Source organism: Artemia sp. Qi Xiang Cuo, chromosome 14 (assembly GCF_049724085.1).
Source record: "Artemia sp. Qi Xiang Cuo chromosome 14, ASM4972408v1, whole genome shotgun sequence".
In the NCBI taxonomy this organism is placed as follows: Eukaryota; Metazoa; Arthropoda; class Branchiopoda; order Anostraca; family Artemiidae; genus Artemia; species Artemia sp. Qi Xiang Cuo.
Genome location: NC_142807.1, coordinates 62,965,232 through 62,987,208, shown reverse-complemented (window position 1 = coordinate 62,987,208; position 21,977 = coordinate 62,965,232). Strand labels below are relative to the sequence as shown.

At 33.7% G+C, this 21,977-nt stretch overlaps 1 protein-coding gene across 4 annotated transcripts in view; it reads left to right on the top strand.

The window, feature by feature from the left end:
* Csp (Cysteine string protein) overlaps window positions 1-16,948 on the top strand; it is a 58,288-nt gene extending 41,340 nt beyond the window's left edge. For 2 of the 4 annotated variants that reach the window (XM_089100487.1, XM_089100488.1), the window contains exons 5-7: window positions 3,264-3,332; window positions 8,449-8,704; window positions 10,121-16,948. In XM_089100487.1, the coding sequence (XP_088956613.1) occupies window positions 3,264-3,332; window positions 8,449-8,704; window positions 10,121-10,176 (381 nt within the window). In that variant the 3' untranslated portion in view covers window positions 10,177-16,948. The remainder of the gene's footprint in view (window positions 1-3,263; window positions 3,333-8,448; window positions 8,705-10,120) is intronic. The other 2 variants (XM_089100489.1, XM_089100490.1) reach the window with 2 other exon arrangements.
* Window positions 16,949-21,977: the final 5,029 nt, after the last annotated feature.

Sequence of the window (21,977 nt, the reverse complement as noted above, 5' to 3'; positions counted from 1 at the left end):
GGAGGGCTGTTTTGATTAAATCTTATGGTTGAACTTTACCACCGCCAATTATTTTAATTAAATGTTAATTGTGACGCTATTTTATTGCAGCTAATTAATGCGAGTAACAAGCACTTTGTGCTTACCTTTTTGGGGAAAAGAAGTATAAAGAAATTGGATTTGGTCCAATTGTACCAGCCACCAGGAGGTTAAAACAACTTTTTGGGTTTAAATAAAGGTAGTTTAATTGATAATTTATTAAAATTTGAGAAAGTATGCACTACTGTCAAGTACACGCACTGGAGCTTTTAAAAATTTACTATCTTAATATAAACAATATCGCCATCTTGATCTGAACTGTTCCAAAGTAGATGTCGTCATGGAACCTCCTACCACGGCCCAAAAAAACTACTGTAAATATTGTTTTGCTAAGAAATGATATGAAATACACAATGTTCTGGTGGTAGGTAGTGGACCGGTGCTGGCGAAAAGTAAGCATGCCCCTAAAACGTACATTCTCTTACAGTGACTCTTTCAAAGGCTTCAAAATCGTTCCTGCTATTTGTCATATGCGATATGTATTTGTTGTAGCTATATACGTATTTTCCGTTTGGAAGACAATACTATTTTTTACATTAGCGGTACATTGATACCTTAGGTACCCTAGGAATAAATTGTTTCCGTTATTCCTGGAGTTAAGGCTTTTTAGCATGTCATTCAATTCAATAGGTTCTTTTCATAAGGTGTTTAAAGGGGTAAAAGTTGCTACATATTCTTGTTTGGTCTTCGACGGTGATATGTTTAAATTCAATCTTTTGGTCCATGCCATTATGGCTGAATGAGTTTGTAGTACATATTTCGAAAAATAGATAGACCGCTTAGCATAATCTATTTTTTTTTCTAGGTTTTTTAGACCCCCCCCCCCCTCCACCTCATTTGGAATACCAAAATAGTAGGCTTCACAAGAAGTGCTCAGTACTGAAATATTCAGGAAAATTGTATTCTTTTCTGTTATAATTGAACCTTTATCAAAGCCTTATCCTCCCCCTTCCCTTCTCGGTGTAAAATAGAAATGGATCGTGTACCATAAGCTAATAAGTAATTACTTACGGTTCTATACTTGCATTGGATATTGGAGGTACAATTCCCAAATTTTTACAACAAAGTTCTTCTCACGAAAGTAAATAGCAGTAGCAAAAATCTGAATTTTTGGATGACATATATATAACAATTTTTTTGCATAAAAATTCAAAAAAAAAGTTAAGCTAAATATTAGGGATATTTAGGACCGCTTTGCTTTTTAAAATCTCGTTTTTAGACCAGCCCCATCCCCCTAGTAAATGCTCCAAGATACTACATAGAATTGATCTACTGTTAGTTATACTATCCAATTCCAAATGTGAAGGATTTTTAAAAAAAACTTTTTTCTCGTATAATGGTTCAATATGTAGCATCTACTATATAGAAGTCTAAGTCTGTTCACAGTAGAAGTAGTTTTATGTTGTTGTTTTGTTTTTTTAAGTAATATCTTAAACTTCGACAGGTAATTTTTTTTATTTCATAGCAAGACCCTTTGGCTCAAGGTGTACCAACTGTTGCTTTTTAATAGATATAAAATGAAATTTGTTGACAGAAGACGCAAACGAAACCTCTAATGGTGTTTGTTTTTGGGTTTTTTCGTTTGTATTTAAAAAAAAAAAATTTTAAGCTCTTGCTTGACACCCTTTAAGCATGTACTGTTAGAACTGTTTTTGGCTGTTTTTTTTTTTTTTTTTTTTTTTTTTTTTTTTTTTTTTTTTTTTTTTTTAAGGTTAAAATTCCAATGTAGTAATTCTTTTGATACTAGAGGGAAACGAAAGTATCCTCCTTTCATTCTCTTTCACTTTTATCTTTGATTATTTGGAATATGGGACTAGTGTTTGTAGATGGTTATATCAGAATAAAACTTCAGGGGTTCTGAAGTCTCCTCTTTAGGGGGAGACTTCATATCCCATTTTTAGGGGGAATGGGGATTAACGTTAAAATTTTCGGATGGTAACCACCACAAAATGCTACATAAATTTTTAAATAAATTGAAGCGGAAATTTTTTAAGATAGTTTTTTTTCTTTTTTTTTAATGGTTTTCAGATTAATTCGGTTTAGGGTTAAGAGTATCGTCGAAAATGTTAATTAGCTTTATTAATATTAATTAATTTAATACTGTTAATTCTTTAATTTAATAAATTTTAATCAGGCAAAACCCGATTTCAGATACCCTTTTTTTTAAGAGAGAAGTGGTTGTCGCAAATATTTAAATAAAGCTGGAGTTATTTTCCCGCCATTAGGAAGATTTGAATTGATCTTTTGAGAAGTCAATCTGACTAAGTCAGCTATACATTTCTCTAGACTTTAGCGCTCGAGTCTTTGATTGGTTCTCTACGTTATAGATTAATGCATGGTAACGTGTAACATTACAGCGTATAACATTACAATACATTATAACATTATAGGCAGAAGGAATTCTCTAAAAATGATTCCAAAATACAGAAAAATAACATTACCGAGCAATTGCGTGTATAAAAAATGATCTAAACGGTGTTTTTACTAAAAATTCTTGGGATTGAAAGATAATTTGTGTTTATACAAAAAAAAATTATTACGTGTTTAGAATAACATCAAAAATGATAAAAAAAAATTGTTTTGTTATCAAATGCTAAATATTGTTTTTTGGAAGACAATTTGATCAAACCCAGTTAAATGACAAAAAAAATTTTTCCAGGGAACAATGATTTTTTATATTAATTTAAGCAAAAAAAAAGAATAAAGATCACCAAAATGGTAAGAAAGCTCTTTTGTTATCGAAACCAAATAGTTTTTTGGGAATCCTTTCTTATTCAGTCATGAAATGAACTTAAGAACTGGGTATGTCTTGAAACGCATAAGAAAACATCTAGACTCTAGAGATTCTGGAAAAAAACTTTTACACTTTATATTTGATGTATTAAAATCAAAAAGCAGAAATTAAGCATCTTTTTAATAGTCTCGACCGTTTGTTTTGTGGACTTGGTTAAATTGACCTCTGTACGGTTTAATTTACTGGGATTAAAAAAAAACAACACCATCATAAGCATATGCTAGGACCTATTTTCCCTGGGAATTTCAAAGTCGTAGTAAATACTACATTGATTTTTTACCTCAATTTAGCTTTTGGTGTTGCTTCTGTGTGTTTTTAATTTGCACTTTTTCTTTTCCATCACAGTAGCTGTAATCTTAGTTACCCATTTGTTTTTATTTTTGTGTTTTAGAGAAACCAAGCAGAAAGCACTAATGGCGAACCTTCCATTACGACCCAACCAACATCTTCCAACAGGAAGGTACTTCTATTTCATTTTCTTTCTCAGTTTAAGGAATTTTTATTAATACTTGCGAAACTATATTGTTTTTTAGATTGAAAGGATTTTAGTTCAACCTGGTTAAAGATTGTTTGTACTAAGATTGTCAAAAAAAAAATTTCGGTGATTTGTGACTCAGGTAGATATTTGGCATCGTGGTTTAGATGGATGGTTGGATAGATGGTATAGAAGTCATAGATAGATGGTTTGGTTCGCGAAAATATATCCTTATAGGCTTACACTAAGCACACACAATTAAGAAATGAAGCAAATAATTTAGTTAAAACTCGTTAACAAGCTTAAAATATCAATTAATTGTACTTAAAAAATATAAATTAAAAACACTTAAAAAAAATTGATTAATAATTATCAATAAACAAACTTCAAAACAGACACTAAGCAAATAATTAAGTTAAAAATCGTTAACAAGCTCAAATTATCAGTTGATAAAATTAAAACAAATTGAATTATAATTACCAATAAACAAAAAAAAAACTTCATAAAAGAAACTACAAGTAAGCAAATAATTCAGTTAAAACTCGTTAACAAGATTAAAATATCAATTAATAATAATTGAGAATATCAATTAAAAACAATTTATAAAATCTTGAATAATAATTACCATTAAACAAACTTCAAAAAAGAAACTAGGCAAATAATTCAGTTAAAACTCGCTAACAAGTTTGAAATATCAATTAATAACGCTTAAAAATATGAATTTAAAAAGAACAGGAATAGTAATTACCAATAAACAAACGTTTTTAGCAGCACTGTGTGTGAACGTAGCTTGCTGGATCCCTGGAAATTTTGTCCGAAAAACTCAATTTTTAAATAAAAAGTAAAATTTTTTTTTATAGCCCAGTTCTTATTCAATTATGGATATTTTTAAGCCGAAAAATATTTTTCTTTTCCTACTGAAACGGCCGTAAAAGTAAAATTAACCATGTTGACTTAAAATAATTTTATTTCTTATTTTGTTCACTTTTCAAAAAGAACAAAATTCACGATACGTTATTTTACTCTTAAAGTAAACATTCATTCCAGTAAAAAAAATGTTTTTACAAGGATCAATACAGCTAATGAAATTCATTTTCTTTGAATTCATTTCTCTGTTAGTCTTTCTTTGAAATCTCAACCTTTTTCAGATCTAAGCCTCTAATAAGCCCCTTTATCAGATCTAAGAAAGCTGGAAGTAATCTTTTACCCCAAAGGACTTGTTCTATTCAGCTCAATAACCCTTTTATGTAAAACCTATTGCCAAATATAACTTGTTAGAACTCTCTAAACTCATATGGCACGTCTCCAGGGATCCTAGATAGGGTATGCAGGGTTGACCATAGCATCGTCAAATACCTGTTCGGTTAAGTAATCTCTTAAAGCGGGAACCAACGCAAATAATGTGATTCCAAGCGAGCCACCAAAGAGTATAGAGGACAAGTACTTGTCACCTCACTCTAATTAGGAAAAGTTCTCCACTTCAAAGCCTTTCTATATCCAGCTTGACCATTCCTCTATCGACAGTCTACATAATAGGTTACCTATTCTCAAATATGGCTCACCACTTTTTGCTGCCTCTTTGTCCCAAAAGTCTTCTGGCACCGGTGACGATGATCAAGAATTGCGTTTAAAGGGCAGAGTGTTGCACCAACAGAGACACGTTGCTGCTTATAGACAATGTTTGATTTGGCGTCGACACCTGTCCTTTCTCCCCTTGTTACTGTTTATCAAGGTGACAAGAAAAATAGGTTGGTACGTGTCTGCCTTTTATTACCTGAAGGTATACAACTTTGTTAGACGGTAAACATCCATCTGTAACTGAATTTTTGGGTGTGTCATCCATTCTAAGCCATCTGTTGATGAAGTCTAGTGCTTAGACTTAGCGAATGACTGACATGTGGTGATGCTGATGTGCCTGGTCGAATCCGATCCTTCTGTGCGAGAAACCCTAGTAATAATTCATTACTCCGAAGCCTATCTGTATCCAGCTTGACCATCCCTCTCTTGAAAGCTTGTGTAGTACCTGTTTTCGAGTGTAGGTATCCACTTTGTTTTGCCTCTGTGTTTCAAAGTTCACCTGGCATCGCTGAAGAGAATGCAGAATAGCTCTATACGGCGGGCTATTGAGCCATCTTTAAATTACTACCTCAGAAATTGCTACCTTTGAAGGCAAGGTTTGATTTGGTGTCAATATAAGGTTATACGATCGCCTCCTTCCCGAAGAGCTTTCTCCCCTTGTCAATGTAATACAGAAAATAGACTGGTACTCTGGTGGCTCTGACTACCTGAATATACGCACCTTTGTCAGACGGTACACATCCATCTTTAACCGAATCTTTGTAGTTGCTGTCCTTTCTTAGCCTTTTGTTGACAAAACTTATAGATTAGACTAGGCGAGGGACTGGCGACATGTAATGATATTGATGTAGATACCTGGTGATGTGAAACATGTTAAAAAGTAGTATAACTTTCATCGTTTGTGCTCAGGCAATGGTAAAAGCTAAATATCAACATTTTTACGTTGATGACTTGGGGTTTAAAAACTATAAAATAATTGTGTCAGCTTTATTTTCTTTTTTTGTGAAAAATTATTGTTTTTAAAAAAAAATTGGCTGAAGCGCTTTCGGGAATTACGATTCTTAAAACTCTAATTCCTTTAAAAGAAATGTATTGCTAAATTTCTGTATAAAGCTATAAAAGATCTTTTTGTATCAGATATCTTATTGCAGTAGGGATGGGATCAAAAATGGGGTTTTTAAGGCCAAACGAGAATACTGAATAATCAAACAAAGCGAATATTTCGAGAGGAAAACCGCCTCTCTTCTTCAGCGCCAAACGAAATAATAAATTCAAGGAAAGGGCCGAAGAAAAAAAAAAAAAAAAAAACGCGGAAAGTCAATTTGAAAAGAACCAAAAAACAATGAAAAAAACAAAAATTAAAAGATGAATAAAATAAGTTAACAAACGCCAGCACTCATTAAGGCTAAACTACGATACACTCTAAAAATTTTGGGCAACGATAATCGGTGAAATTACGATGTACTTTTCTTATCAACGGACCGAAGAATATTTGTATCGGTTTCTCCACTCAATGACTTAAGAGTTCTTTTCCAGTCAAATAATCAGACTGTTTCAGTATTTTACGGCTGTCTTGGGAACACCCTTGTAATCGTCCCTGTGACTATCATATTACAACATTTAAGCTTAGACGGAAATTGTCTTAGTTTGGCTTAATTTGTTATTTACTTATTTTATTTACAGTCTCTTTGCTGTTTTGACTTAAACATTAAAATTGCCTGATTTATTTGTCATGGTTAGCATGCTTTTTTATGTTTCCTGTTTCGTTAAAGCTATATTTGTCCATGCATAGTTGCATCATCATGTTATTTTTTATTATTTGTCATCTTTTCCCGAAATTTGTTTGCTTCATGTTTTTAGTTTTATTCATTATTTATCCATTGGTAATTTCTTCGCCTACTTTTATTCAACAATAAGTTAAATTGAACCTAGTTGTTAGGGCCACCAGAAAAATAGTTAATTGTCAACTGTGCTATTAACATCACCATCATCAGTATAATTTTCCTCAGATTCTCCAATTGAATTAGTAGAATTTGAAATAAATTAATTAAAAAAATAATCAAGATAAATTAAGATAATTGATAAACAGTTTAATGAATTAAATAATTAAAATAATAAAAGATAATACTTTAATTAAAAACAAATAAATTAATTATTGAGTAGAATAAATAAAGCTGTAAAACCTACCAAAACTAAGCAGATGTGTTAATTATGGGTAATGAATCTGGTTCTTTTTGAAAATTCACGCAAGTGATTAGCTGTTATTAATAGATTATAGGGGCTGTGAAAGCATCGGATGTGTTTTTCTTTTATTATTTAATTTGTTTAGGCAATTGGGGAACATGTCGGGAAATAACTCAATTTAACAGAATTCTCAGAGTAACAATTGGGCTGCTAGTTCTGACCTAAGTTTCCTCTTTTAGATGGGGTATTAATTATATACTAAATTACTATAAGTTAAGAAGAATAAATTTGAATGTTATTTCCTCTTTTTTTTGAAGATCCTGTCGCTTAAAACGGTCCTTGGCATTAGTTTCTATATACAACTTAAACAACGTATATAACTTAAAAGATATTTTAGAAAACTTAAGATATAACTATAACTTAAGATATTTTAAAAAATTCGCCAAATATCATTTTTCATGTCCAAAAAATACTTATTCTTAGAAAATCTTTACAAAGAAGGAGAACTAACCTGTAATGATTTGCCCCCAATCACGTATTGTAATCCCGGCCGAAGGCGTGGAATTAAGAATATTCCTTGATTGCAAATCTGATATTAGCTATAAGCTTTGTTTGGCCAGGGTAAATGAAAACAGAACTAATTAAACATTTAAGATATCTAGCTTCGCTTGTTGGGTCAATTGATTTTTAACCTGTCCGATATTTAATCAATTATCAGTCCTTGTTAAAATAAGTTTGGATTTGGATGTAGTGCAAGTTATCTGTATGTCTTAATCAAGGACCAGAATTTAGAGTCGATTCTCCATCCTGAATAAAAATATATGCCGCTTCACCCCAATGAACTCAGCTGTATAAAATACCAGATCTGACAATAAGGAATTAGTCAATTAAATCATACTTAGTCATGACTTAATTAATTAGTCAATTAAATAAGTTAATTAAGTCATTAGTCAATTAAGGAATTAGTCAATTAAATCAATTAAACAGCATTATAATCTAAGCTAAAGGGGGGTTTCCTGCTTGGAGACGTCCGGAGACTTCTTCTTTGAGGAAAACTCAGCGAAAATAAACTAACACAGGGGGGAGGGGCATGTATTCGCACCTGTACTATATTTTTTAAGCCATCTAAACCAGTAAATGGAGTTAATTATTTCTTGTTACCTGGCATTAGGGTTGCGAGTGCTCTCTTCTGGATACTTCTTCCGGAAGGTCCATTGTTCGCCCTTTTTTTAAGAGTTTTACTTGGTTAAAAAGTTTTTATACCTCGTCGATCCTATAGAAAAATAAATTATTTTGTATGTATGTAGTAAATGATTTTGACGACGCCCTTATTTATCAGGAAGAGTACAGTGACAGTGAAATTGACCGCGATAGTCGAGCCACTTCTCCGGTGACCACACAGCCGGCCTCCAACCATTCCAAGCCGGGGGCTCCTGGTAGTTCAACGAACCCGTTTGCAATGCCTGCACCAGGAGGTGAATCTGCTTTTGCCATGCCTCCTCCCGGTCAAGACAGTGCTCGGCCTGTGTTTGCAATGCCTCCTCCCTCGGAGTCAACTGCCTTAAAAACAAGTGAGCAGCCAATTTATAATACAGGTTTGATTTCAATTATATTTAAGTGTGTCCCCTTCGCTTTTGTCTTTTCCTTCTTTTTTTTTCATGCTAGATTTTCTGCTTAATTGTACGGACATATTAAAATGAGCTGTTATGGAAAGCTGCCGTAGTCCGAGACAAAAATTCAGTCACCAATTCGGTTCAAACGATGTTCTGTTTTGAGGTAGCTATTCATCCCATTATTCCTTAAAAAATTTGGGGAACGGAAAGTCCAGCTAAGGAGGTCTGAGGATAGATCTAACATTTTTGACAGATCTAAGGACGTGTCAAGGTCCTTCTCTCCCCCCACCCTCCTCGGGAACAGATCTTTTCTGATCTGTAAAAGCGTTAATTCTGGTAGACAGTCTAAGCATTCATCTGCCCTCTCTCTCTCTCTCTCTCTCTCTCTCTCTCTCTCTCTCTCTCTCTCTCTCTCTCTCTCTCTCTCTCTCTCTCTCTCTCTCTCTCTCTCTCTCTCTTTCTCTGATTTATATGATTATGAGAGTTTTTTTCGTATTTGCTTTAGTTAAAGTAAGAGAATAAATTGTAAGAGAATATCCATAAGATCATCCATTAAGGATTTTTTATCTAACGCACAAATTGTCTGATAGAAAAGAGACGTTGATGATGTTTTTTTATGTCCTTGAATATGGAGGATATCGGTTACCACAACAACTGCTTATTACTTGTTGGCAAAAAAAGAGGTTTTGTCATTAATTCATAAATTAGGGAATAGCTTTCTAGATATAAAAACTTAACACTGAATCAAGCCGTTTGACTCTAAAAATTAAAAGAGGTACACTTATCTCTGAAAAGGTAAGGCTAAAAAAAAGTAGACTTGGAGCGCGTTCGAGCATCCCTTATCCGCCTTATCCACTCAATTTTATCTTCCCCGGATGTAATTCGTAAAGATAAAAGCAAATACTTATCCGGCAACTTTTCAACTGAAACGCCTAATTAACCACTAATTAACCCTAATAAACCACTGGCACTCCAGTGCATACATAGCTTTTTGAGAAAACTCTGAAGATGTGCCACATTTCACAATTACTCTCCCTTTTTGTTCTCTGCATAGAATGTCATATATTATTTTCATTTTTGAAAAGATTGAATTTTTTGTTAATATATGACGTCAATTACCCTCAGTTATCTTGGATTTTCTAGGGTTAGCAAACATAGCTTATCTGGAAATTAATCCAGGCCGTTTCAAGTAGTAATCCCACTAACCTCGGACATCATTTTTGTCGTATGAACGCTAAGGATAAGTAATCGAACTTGCCGGATAAGTAATCTTAGAATGCTCGAACTTACTATTGTTTGCTTCAAATATTTGTTCAGTTTATATTTAATGAATAATAATCACTTGGAATGGTTCGTGGCATTGATCCTTGGTTCATTTTCATATTTGTATATTTCTAGGTGCAGCACAAGACCATGGCTCACCTAGAAGTCAAAGTCGCTCAAGCCAGAATTAGAACCAGCCACTAGAAGATAAGATTTCCTAATTAAGAATTTTACCCAATTACTTTGTACTTTTCCCCTTGCCTGATTGGAAGACATATTTGTGTTGTCATTCGTATTGTATGGTCGGCCATAACACATTGGAAAACTAGTCAGTGATACGAGCGGGATTTTTTATTCTTCTTCATCTTTACTGGGTGTTTTGTTCGTTTAGATATTATCTCTCATTTATTCTGTATGCCGTTTTAGTGTTATCATCAGTGTTGCCAGTAGTTGAGAGGATTTTTGGCATGTGTCGTGAGTTAGGTGGAATTTTGGTTTTCAAATACATGTCAGGAGCATAGGGAATACATTTCTAACATCCCATATTCACTCAGAAAAAGACTAGAAAATAGAAAGGACAGATATAAAAAAAAGTTAAGATTAATAAGTACTGTGTTGGCTAAGCCGTACCAGTGTTAACCGCGGTAGCCGTACCAGTGTTAACCGCGGTAAACTGCACGGGATCGGATTTTGATTCTAAGTGGCCCTTTTGTGAACCAAATTTGCTCTCTTGCTGTTTTAATAAGTGCAGTTGTTTTCACAGTAGGCGTAAAATATGTGGTGATTAAAAATTTTTAATGAAATGTCAGGTTTCATGTCTGAAAATCCAGTTTTGTTGTTGTGTTTTACGTTTGAATGGTAAAAATTGTAGTTAATGCATATTTCAGTTATATTAGCGCTAAAACCTACACGCTGGCGCCATCTGGGAGGGAGGGGGGACAATTTTGTCTTTGTGTTTTTTTTCAGTAAATGTACTAAAAAATAGATTTTTTAAATCTAAGGATTGCCCCACTCCAATTTCTGCCTCTGTAGGCAAGGCAGGAGAAGTTCCTTCGATTTAGCCTAAAAAAATGAAGGATTATGGCTAAAATTACAATTTTTTCAATTTTGCCCTTAAATTGTTATATTTTTTTAAGTTTTAGGATATTGCTTCTGGGTCTCCATGCTGGAAGGGCCTACATTCAGATATTATTTCTACAATATTCTTTCCGATAATTGAGCAAATTCGAGTAATTTCTTCAGGGTGGAGGTTTTTTTTTCTTTTTTTTTTCCTTATAGCCTACCTATTAGGATATTGCTTCTGGGTCTCCAGGCTTGATTTCTACAATATTCTTTCCGATAATTGAGCAAATTCGAATAATTGAAGATATAATTAAATAATTCATGTAAGAGTGGATAACTGAACATAAGAATTATCTATCAACATATTCAGCTGGTTTTTCGCGTGTGCTCCCATAGCAACATAGTCAAGTGTATATTGCGAACATTTATTGAGTTGAAATCAGCTGCCTGGAGAGGAGAAGTGATTGAATGCAAGAATAGAACGTTTTGGAATTAATCCATGTAAAAGTATGACTACGCTCTGATGTATGTGGTACTTGAGAAGATACAAAAAAAAATTATAACTAGGTAACTTTTAGAATGGCAGTTAAACTTAAACAAATCTCTGTTTCAAACTGGAATTTAAACATTTTGAAGTTTTGGAATTTGGTCTTTGTGTATTACAATGCGTACGCAGGGAATGAGCGGCTGTGGGTCTTCCATTCCCCCCTCCCTCGAAAAAGAAGTTTTTTATTATTTCTGGACGCCTCTAACTTAAGTTATCAAATTATTCTTTTATCTCCTAACACTGAATGTTTTATCATCACACTCCTTTTAGAAAAAAAAAATCCCGTTGGTCTCTGTAACTTATATTGTTGATGCGAAATGTGGCCTAGTGTCTGCTCTCTGGCTTTCGGAGAAGATACTTACGGTGTATCTCCATGTAAATTAAATTCAAAGTGGGGGCATAAAAAAAAGTCTGTGACATTTTACCCCTCTCCTCCTCGCTATCAATTGAGATAATTTGCAAGTAAGCATATTTGAAATGCAAAATCTCGGACTTATTGTAGTTCTTTGTTAAACAGCCAGCTTTCTAAGTTAATTGAGTTTTCAAGTTATACACAGCTAACCGTATTCTGAAGAAACCAAAAATTTTGAAGAGATGTAATCTAAAAGGCGTATCTAAAAAAAATTGATAGTTTTTATGTTTAAAGTTATTTGTTTCACTATATCGAGGAGGGATCAGTATTTAAGTGGGGATAAATTCTAAGATATAGGCCAAAGAGAATGGATAGCATAAGAGTAGAAACTGGCGCTAGTATCGATAAAAACATCAACGTCATCTAGTATTTGGCGTTTGTATTTTTTCTACCTTTGTAATCGTCTTTCTGTCATTAACTGATATCAGACACTACACTAATTTTACCAATTACACTAATTAAAGATAATTTTTCTTATTAGAGAATGGTGAAAACATTTTTTTTCACTGTTGCCATCGATAAAGCACCGTTAGAAAAAAGAGAAATCTGCAAGCCTTGCCAAAAGTTTATATTTATTTTTAAGGTTTTCTATTGTCTTCTGAGTTTCGAATGCCGCTTAATGTCATTCTCTCAAAAATAAAATTACAAAATCCGGTTGATACATAGACAGGGAAAAGTTATTCTACTTATATCTTCATAAAAAATTTGTTTCATAAAAATAAAAATAGGTTCAAAAAATTTGCTTTTTTTTAATTGACATCATAATTTTCTGAGAAAAATTTATACCATTGTGTACTAAATACCAAATCTAAGCCATATAAAATGCTACATCCTATGATTTAATAAATATGTTGTCATTAAAATCTTGGATAAAACTGTTCAAATCGAAAACCATAAAGATTTCCTTTCATTTCTGAATGAAAAATTATTTTTCCTTATGACCTAATTTGTATTTACTTTAAAGTTGTCCAGCTCTCAAATTAAAAAAAAAGATGGAACATAATTTTATTGAGAAACCGGAGCGAATTTTGTAAAACGAAAATAGACTTGTAGCCAGTATTCAATGTAGTGGCAGGAGTAATAGACATAATATCACCTAATTGTTTGAATTGTTCAACAACACTGGAATGAAATGCAAGGAAATTCCAAACGCTAGATGGCGTTGATGGTTTCTTGTTTCTTGGCACAAGGGTCAGTTTTCTTTTGTATTGTAACCCATACTCTTTGATATACGCTTTTGAAGCTGTGACTAAAATTAAATCCTCTATTTTCTATTGTAGTTTTTCAAGTCCCGAAAACAGTTATTTGCTTGTTAAAACAAAGTTTCACATAAGATAACAAATTATGTCAAGTGGAAACGACCAACCGACGTTGCTTTGTGCAAAAAAAAATTTCTTGCAACGTGCAAAAAATTTTTTGTATAAAAAGCAGGCACTTCATTCTAGATTTTGAAGTGCCTTTATTTGGTATATTCATTGAACCATGTCATTTTGCTATTTTGGTTTTAAAAAAAATAATAATAATAAAAAACATCCTCCTTTGATTTTGAAAATACATCCACCCCCACCTTCCGCTAGGTTTTTGAGGATTGAGAACACTTGTGTTCTTTTTCGACACATGCTCGTAGATTGCCGGTTTCTGGCGAGCCGCCTAGAGCTGCAGACGCTTAGTTTCGCCTTGTTATTTACACTTCAGGTTGAGAGGTGACCTATGAGATCAAGGATCTCAAATTTACCAGCACAAAAAGGAATACATAAGTCTCGGTGAATTTATTTTAGAAAGATCCCAAATTTGGAGAAGCCAATGTGCTGAAATAGAAAAAAAGGCCAATTATTGATAAAAGAGAAAAAATAATTTGATTTCAGGTGAGGGGCGGAACAGAACTGACATCCCCCTCGGATGACGCGCTTAATTGCCCAGTATCGTTTTTAGAAATTATTTTGTGTAAAATTAGTAAAAGAATGTGTGCCACCGAAGCAACATTCTGCGTGTAGTGTTTATTCTTCCTTATCCCACTCCTTGAACCCTTACTTGGTAATACCTTTAATAGACAGTATTTGTTTTGTGGTTAGGGAGTTTCCGAATTTGTTTTAAGGGAATATTCAGTGTTGTATGTATCTCGGTGTCTTAAAGGTGGTGTTTAGTCCATCTAAAAGTAATTTTTTCTCTTCACCTCTCTCCTGTCTCTCCTCCTTCATTCTCGCCCTATCTTTTATCTAGTAATACATATGTCTAAATATAAATGTAAAAATTAAAAGGCAAAAATTTAAAGTAAAAATTAAAAGGCAAAGGTAAAAATTACCATCTAAAGGTGAGGTTTTCTCTCAATCTCTCTTCTATCTCTCCTTCTCTCCTACTCTTACTCTCTTTTATCAAGTAATACATACTATCTAAAGGTAAATGTTTTTAAAATAAAAATTAACAGGCAAAGGTCAAAATTACCATCTAAAGGTGATGTTTTCTCTCCATCTCTCTTCTGTCTCTCTTTCTCTTCCACTCTTACTCTCTTTTATCAAGTATTACATATCTCTTTGCAGCATAGAAACAATAAATTTATATAAAGAATCAGTGGTCAGTTTTCAGGATCAGTTGGTTTTGACGCCATCAGATTTTCGGCGATAGATAAATTTAATACTTATGCAACTAGATCAGTTCAGTAAAATCGTCCAAATTTTTGGGTATCAGAAACGGCCAAATTAAGTTCCATATAACAATATCCAGTTGGCCTTCTGTTTCATTGCACAACTCTTTGTTTCCACTTAATATGATTGTATACGCGAAAAAATACAGTTCAAAATAGTAATTTTTTCCTAAACTAAGCTATAGTGCCAGAAGTTGAACTTTTGAAAAGATTACTTCCCCTATTGCCGTTTTGAATTGGTATTGCAACGAAATGCTAAAAAAAATTAATTGAACGGGGTTTATTTACTTTTCTGTTTTGATTCCTTAAGAAGTACTTTCTGCAAAAAAACAAAAATAAAGGTGGCAGAATTACCTCGTGAAAAACAGAAGATATTTTACTTCTGGCCTCCCATGAAGCTAAGGCAAGATGTTACCAGTCTGTATAATAATGATAGGTTGAACGGGGATTTCAATTGGGGATAAAAGATGACCGTCTCAATGAAGAAATGAAAGGAAGTATGATTTCCGCATAATACCACGGTCCACGGACCACGGTTGGTCTCGCCTTTACAGCCAACTTTTCTAGAAAAAATTTTACTCTGGGTTGCGTTAGAAGATTTACCTATCCTTGACTAGGTTACCTAATACTTCTGCTCGCGGCTTTTTCGCTGCCTTACACAGCTTAGTCCAATCTACCTAACCAAGTTTTGCTTTATATCCTTTCTTTTTTGTCCTTAAAGTCCTTAAATAATATTTAGTACCTTAGTCCTTAAATAGGACTAAGTCCTTAAATAACCTTTTTTGTCTCTAAAATCCTTAAATAATATTTAGTACCTCAAAGATCTGTGTGTTTTAATCTTTATGGAGTCATTAAAAAAAAACTGAAAATGGCAGACTTTTCTTTGCCCCAGCATTGTAAATAGTGAGGCCAATGGGGGGGGGGATAGATTGCGGAAAGTGTTTTTTTGTCACGATTTTTTGTTGACAAAACAGAAAAAAATTTCACCTCTCGACTTTAAAAAAATTAACCCTCCCCCTACATTTTCTTGAATTGACGCCACTGGTTATAGGTATGTTATTTCTAAAACGTGTTTTATGTCTTATTTCTCTTGTTGTAACTTAGGATATGTCGACTAATTTACTTATGTTCTTTCATTGAAATATATATATATATATATATATATATATATATATATATATATATATATATATATATATATATATATATATATATATATATATATCGTCTGTATAAATTGAATTGAAGTAATTTAATTATTTAAACAACATGTTTCATGCCTTTTATTTTTCTTTCTTTGTCGTTTTTCTTGTTTCCCTACAAAAGTAATATAATGTTGAGAGCATTTTGATTTCCAATATTAAAAAACCGTATAGATGTGTTTTACTTTGAGATTTAAACAGCCATAGCTATTTTTTGGTAGAGGCTTCATGGTACAAGGGGGATTGCAAGTGTTGCCGCAGATTTAACAAGTAATGGTGAAATCATGGGTGGTAAAATGACAATCCAGTCGTAGATTTGACCCACCCCCAAGCATCTTGGCTTGTGATCCTAATGATTTTTGTCCCTGGTCCGTCATTTATAGGGATTGGAAAAATTAGTGTTTGCCTATTTTCGCTTTGTACTGGTGCAAGTTGCAGCAGACTAGTTTACTAATTCCAAACCCATGCAATATTTCATGTTAAGTTCGCTAATGAAAAGAGGAGATGCTACTTTTACGCAACTTGTGCAATTTAAATAAAACTACAGCTAAACAAGCAAAGTGGTTTATAATTAATCAACTTGTGAAATGTTTTTTTTTTGTAAACTTGAATCATAAATTGCAAAAACAAGAAATTGCTGCTGAAAAAAGATTCCGAAGCCGGTTAGGTTATTTAACAATTTTCTGGAAACCATATGACAATATTCAAATTTTGTACATTTTAAAATTCCGTGATATTTTGTTGGACATCATTTCCTCTTGTCTGCATAACGGCAATTCTTGAAGTTGATAAACTTATTGACATCTCTCGGTCTTTTTATGTTTGATTATTGAACTTTGATGTGCTATTTTCAGTGTCGTCATCTAAGCTTTATTAAATGATGAAATTTTGGATTCTTAATGGAGTCTTGCGGGAGGAGGATTTCAGACCCATCTCCTATCTCCCCTTAGCCTCTTGGCTGTACTACTAGATAAGGCGAATTTTTGGTTACTTTAGATGTAATGCTTTCATATTTGTATTTGCATGTCTTCTATATACTCAAATATTTGTTCATTCCAAACTGTAAAGTTTAAGTTGAATAAACAATATATCAATTTCATGTAGTTTGTAGGACTGTTTGTATGGTCAGACTAATGTGATTTCATATGGATACTTGTATTTCTATGACCTACCGAAAAATTTCTCTGACCATCTCTTTTTTTGGCCGAACTTGCGCTTTTTCATTATCCAATAAGACTTGAATTTTGAATTGTCTTTTTTGGTGGTCTAATGTGTCGAAGATCCAAGGGGGTCCATTGTGTTTGTTTTTTTAAGCCTAAACCTTATTGCATTGTGAACCCCCTATAGGAGTTTGAATCTATTCACGGTTAAGTAGCGAGGTAAATTGAATGACACTATGCGTTGCCAGGTTATCAAAGCGGTGTATGTGCGAAATATCTCTTATGTCCAAAACATCCAAGTAAAGATAATTTACGTTGCAATAACTGAGAAGCTAATGCTACGTAAGTCCTTACTAATTATGAAGTTAAGCCAACAAAAATTTGAACCTTCTCTGCTTCTTATTCAGTCTCAGATCCTTTTTTTCCTTGTTCCCTTCTTTATTTTATATGATCATATTTCTCTTTCTCGGCCACGCCATCTTTTTGTACGATTTTGCATCCCGTTATTACGCTTCTTATTTTAAGATTATGTGTTCGGTGTTGCGGCTCTGACGTGCATGGCATTTGGCATTAGTACATTATGCCGATTCGTGACAGAAAGGTAAGCAAGGGAACCTGAACCTTGGCAAAGAGGAAGTTAGGACCCCTTGAGTCACTTCCCCCCCCCCTCGCATGACCATCATCAGCAGTTGCGTGTTAGCAGCAGTTGTTGTGTCGGTCGGTGCTGAATAGGTCCCAAAAATGAATCCCAATTTTAAAAAGGAAAGGCCCTGATTCACAGAAAGTAGTTGCATGGGTAATCTTTAAAGGGATTATAGAGTTATAAGTTGGAACTTTCATTAAGGAAACTCTGGTATTTTTAACCTGGAGAGTGGAGAATTTTGCCATTAGTCGTTGATACCATGTGGTAACAAAAGAATACCAACATTTTTAGAAGCGGTTCGGAGGAGAAAAAGAATTTCGTCTGAGAGGGAAGGGAACCATTTTCTAGTGTGCCCGACAATGGTATTATTAGTGGAAAATATAGAGAAGCATAAAATTCTCAATTCGGTAATTTCAGTTTATTGATGGTTTAATGTTCTCTACTTTCATTTAAAAGATAATCGGGTACTTGTATGATATACCCACTACCACTCCAGAAGTGAAGTTAGGTTAATCCTAATAAAATATACCTAAGTATGATAAAAATAGAATACCTTAGAAATAAATTTGGACTATATATTTGCACATTAGGGGGTGGGAGTAAAGTACAGCGGGTCTGCATGTAAATGTGTTAGCTACAATTATTCTACATATTATGAAGTAAAAATTGTTTTCGGACTTCACACTGTCCAAATAGTTCACCCCCCCCCCCCTAATGTGGAAATATATAGCCCAAACTATATATTTCCAATTTATTCTGTCACTTCTCTGTCTTTTCTTACGATAAGGGGAAATAAACCAGTTAACAGTGCGTCAATGTATGAACAAATTGAGCGGTAGTAGGTATATCATACAAGTACCGATAATCGTTTTCAATTTATATCTAAAAAATAATTTGTATCTCAAAACTACGAATTTCATGGGAAAGGCCAAGATTATGAAGCGAAATACCTAGAACCTGGAAGGCTGTAGGAAGCACCACACATGCAAAACAGGCCAGATTTAAAACTTAGGAATGATTTAAAATGGTCTATTTTACTTCGATTATAAAGACATGCAATAATTAATACAAAGCATGAATTAGATTAAATAAAAAAATCTATTCTTCATAAGCAAAAATCAACTACTCAACAAAAATAAACTACTGAAGCCCCCTACTTATGCAGCATTCACATAGCAATTCTTTTTGATGCGCATGTTTTAAGGTGAACAGACGAGTTTTATACGTTATAGATAGAATACACATAGTAAAACGGAAGTAGACCCAGGCAGATAAGTTCCCTGAAAACTGAAAGGCTGATTCAAAGAAGGAAATCAGAAGATTTTTTTTTGGTCTGTTTTGAGAAATTGGAAACGATATGCATCTTGAACAGCTGTGTTTTTTGTCAAAACATCAACAAAAAATAAAAACACCATAAAGATCAAGATTACTGAAAAGAGCTAATGAAAGTAAACTGGCTGTTTAATATATAATGGCAATAGCTCCTGGTATCAAGTCACCGAAAATACACAGCTTAAACTTAGCTCACTTTAGCATCGACTTCGCTTGTTTTGAGTCAGTGCTTAGCTTGCTTTTACACTAAGATTGAAAATTCTTGAATTATTTTAGATTTAACCAAGTTTTACCATACCTACTTTCTTACTAAAAGAGTGGCAAGGGATGGATGAAGGTCAAACTGGTCCAATTTGTGCCACTGATCACAAATATTGGAACTCCTTGGATGATTTAAGTTTAAAAAGCTTGTAATAGGTCCACCTTTCTTACTAAAATGTATCTTGAAGCATGGGCCGCTTCTACATTTCAGGTCCTGAAGCTATTTTGTTCATATATCCGTTGGAGATACATTTTATACAACTTCTGACTGTTTTGAGTGAGATAGTAATCTATCAGTTTGGCTCAGATGCAAAACGGGGTGGCTAACGCGGTTCCCAAAACTGCTTTGTCCGAGAATAGGTCCAGAATCTTTTTCTGGTCCTATAAGACTTTTATTACTGTTGTTCAGCCCCGGTACTTGGCTTTGAATGTTTTTATCATTCCAGACCAAAAGACTTGGGGTGCAAAGAAACGAACCCTTATATTTTGTCTCACCAATCAGTTTTGGGATGACGTTCATAAGTTTCTTGGCCAGCTGGAAGCATCTGCTGAAAACATACTGGAACTAGTTTTGGCTATATTAGTTCTTGACACCCCAAAATGGGTGCAAAGTAGATTTGTAGCTTAGACATGACCAGGTAGACCATGAATGAAAAAATTTTTGAAGATTGGTTGTATCTATGTATGATACCCAAAACTAGAAACAACTATTTTTTCTCAGGTTTGTTTTGACTTTCAGGCCACGTAGGTAAAGACAAAGGGCCCACAAAGACAATGAAAACGTTGCCCAAAGACAATGAAGACCAAAGCTATTTAAAAGAAATAGTCGTATGGATTTATGGCGCCCAAAACAGGTCCAAAGCTGCTTTGTCACCAATCAGCTAGAAACTTACTGGGTATTAGCAAGAGGGTACCCAAAAGAAACCGGAATTATTTTATAAAACCTATAGTTCGAAACTTTTTACAAAACAGCCTCATCTCCTTCAAAATGCTCCACATTACAACTAATACATTTTGTCCCACCGGTGCTTCCACTGTTCGAAATATTCTTTGCAATCATGAGCGACAGCTTTCTTAGCTAAAAACCGGCGAATAGGGTTGGCTGTGCGCACAGATGCATTGCTGTGGTCAGTGGCGTCATTTGGGGGTGGTAAGGGGGCAGTTGCCCCCCCCCCAATAAATTGGAAAAAAGCTATTATATAGCCCATGGACCTTGACTCTCTGGATGTGGAACTTTTTTGCCCCCTCAATAAAAATGCTGGAGCTACGCCCCTGGCTGTGGTGACAAAGCAGTTCCCCGTCTAACTCTGGTCTTTTTTTTTTTTACAAACAACACTGCACACTCTTTTTGGAATTTCCAAAAAAAAGTTTTGATTTACAGTCTGAACTGGAGGAGCAAACTCTGAATGCACTAAGGCCTTTGTATTAACAAAGCAATTCAGTATTGTTTTGATGTTTGATTTGACGACTTTTCTGGGATTACAAGTAATTATCTTTGACAGAAATTCTAGATTAGTTTCAAGCTACTGTTTCAAAGCATAATACATTTCAACTCGACATTCTTTTTGATTGTCAGTCAGCATAAATGTGTACAAGAGAAGTTTTACTTGCCAAAATGCTATTGTAATTTCTTTGGGGTACCCCCTCGTATACTAGGCAATAGAAACTTAAGAAGATAGCACATTTTGAGAAAAAATGGGGTGCCCCTATTTTTAAAACTTTAAAATGGGCCAAAGATTGTTTTTCTCTGATCGGCGTGAAGCTTTTGGGGTAAATGGTCAAATAAATCAGTTTTATTTTTACTCTGCTCCACTTTTAAGTTTCAAGTCATGTAGACACCTCAATTAGAATTTCAGAGCCAATAAGACCTCAATTAAGACAAAAAAACTAAGGACACGAAATCTGGCTTTATTGATTGTGACATCCTAGTTTTTTTTTTTTTAAGACAGAAAAACATCAATAAATAACCTTGACGTGCATTTATTAAGCAAACGAAACATTGTAAAGCAAAATAACATAAAAAACTCTTAAAATGAAATGGTGGTTTAAGCCGCATGTACAATTAAGTGTGTTTACAGGATAAGGATCAAGATGGCCTCAGTCCTTTAGAAGACCAAAAATTATGCTGATTTCAATTAATATTTATAATAATGCATTCTCCATCCAGCTGAAATTCGATAATTCTATAAAAAACTAGACTAAAACCTTGACTGAATATTCAAGATTTGTCCAGCATTTAAGTAACTACTATACATTTTAAATCTTAAGCAGAAAATAGAAAAACGCTTGCAGATATTCCTAATATGAATCAGCAATAAAAATATGTCAACTAAAAAGGAGTAAAAATTAATCGAAAAGACTTTTCGAAAACAGAAATTTTCCAGACAAAAGTAGAAACCCTATTTAAGTCGAAGATGAGTAGATTAAGTTTTATAGTAGTCGAAAACTAAACCAGACAGAAAGTACTATCAGTGAAAAAATGAAATCCAAACGAACAGAAGTTACAATAAACAACCTCTTTGACCTTAAAGAAAACAGATTCTGCCGTGAATGAAAATATGAGCTCTAAAAAACAGAAATTAATATCAATAATCAATTCAAACTGAAAACCAGTGATGTCAATTCATGAAAATGTAAGGAGGTAAAGTTGATCTTTTGGAATCAAGGGTCGGGGAGGAATTTTTTTTAATTTTTCATTGAAAATACCCTAAAAAGACATTTCTTTCTTCAAA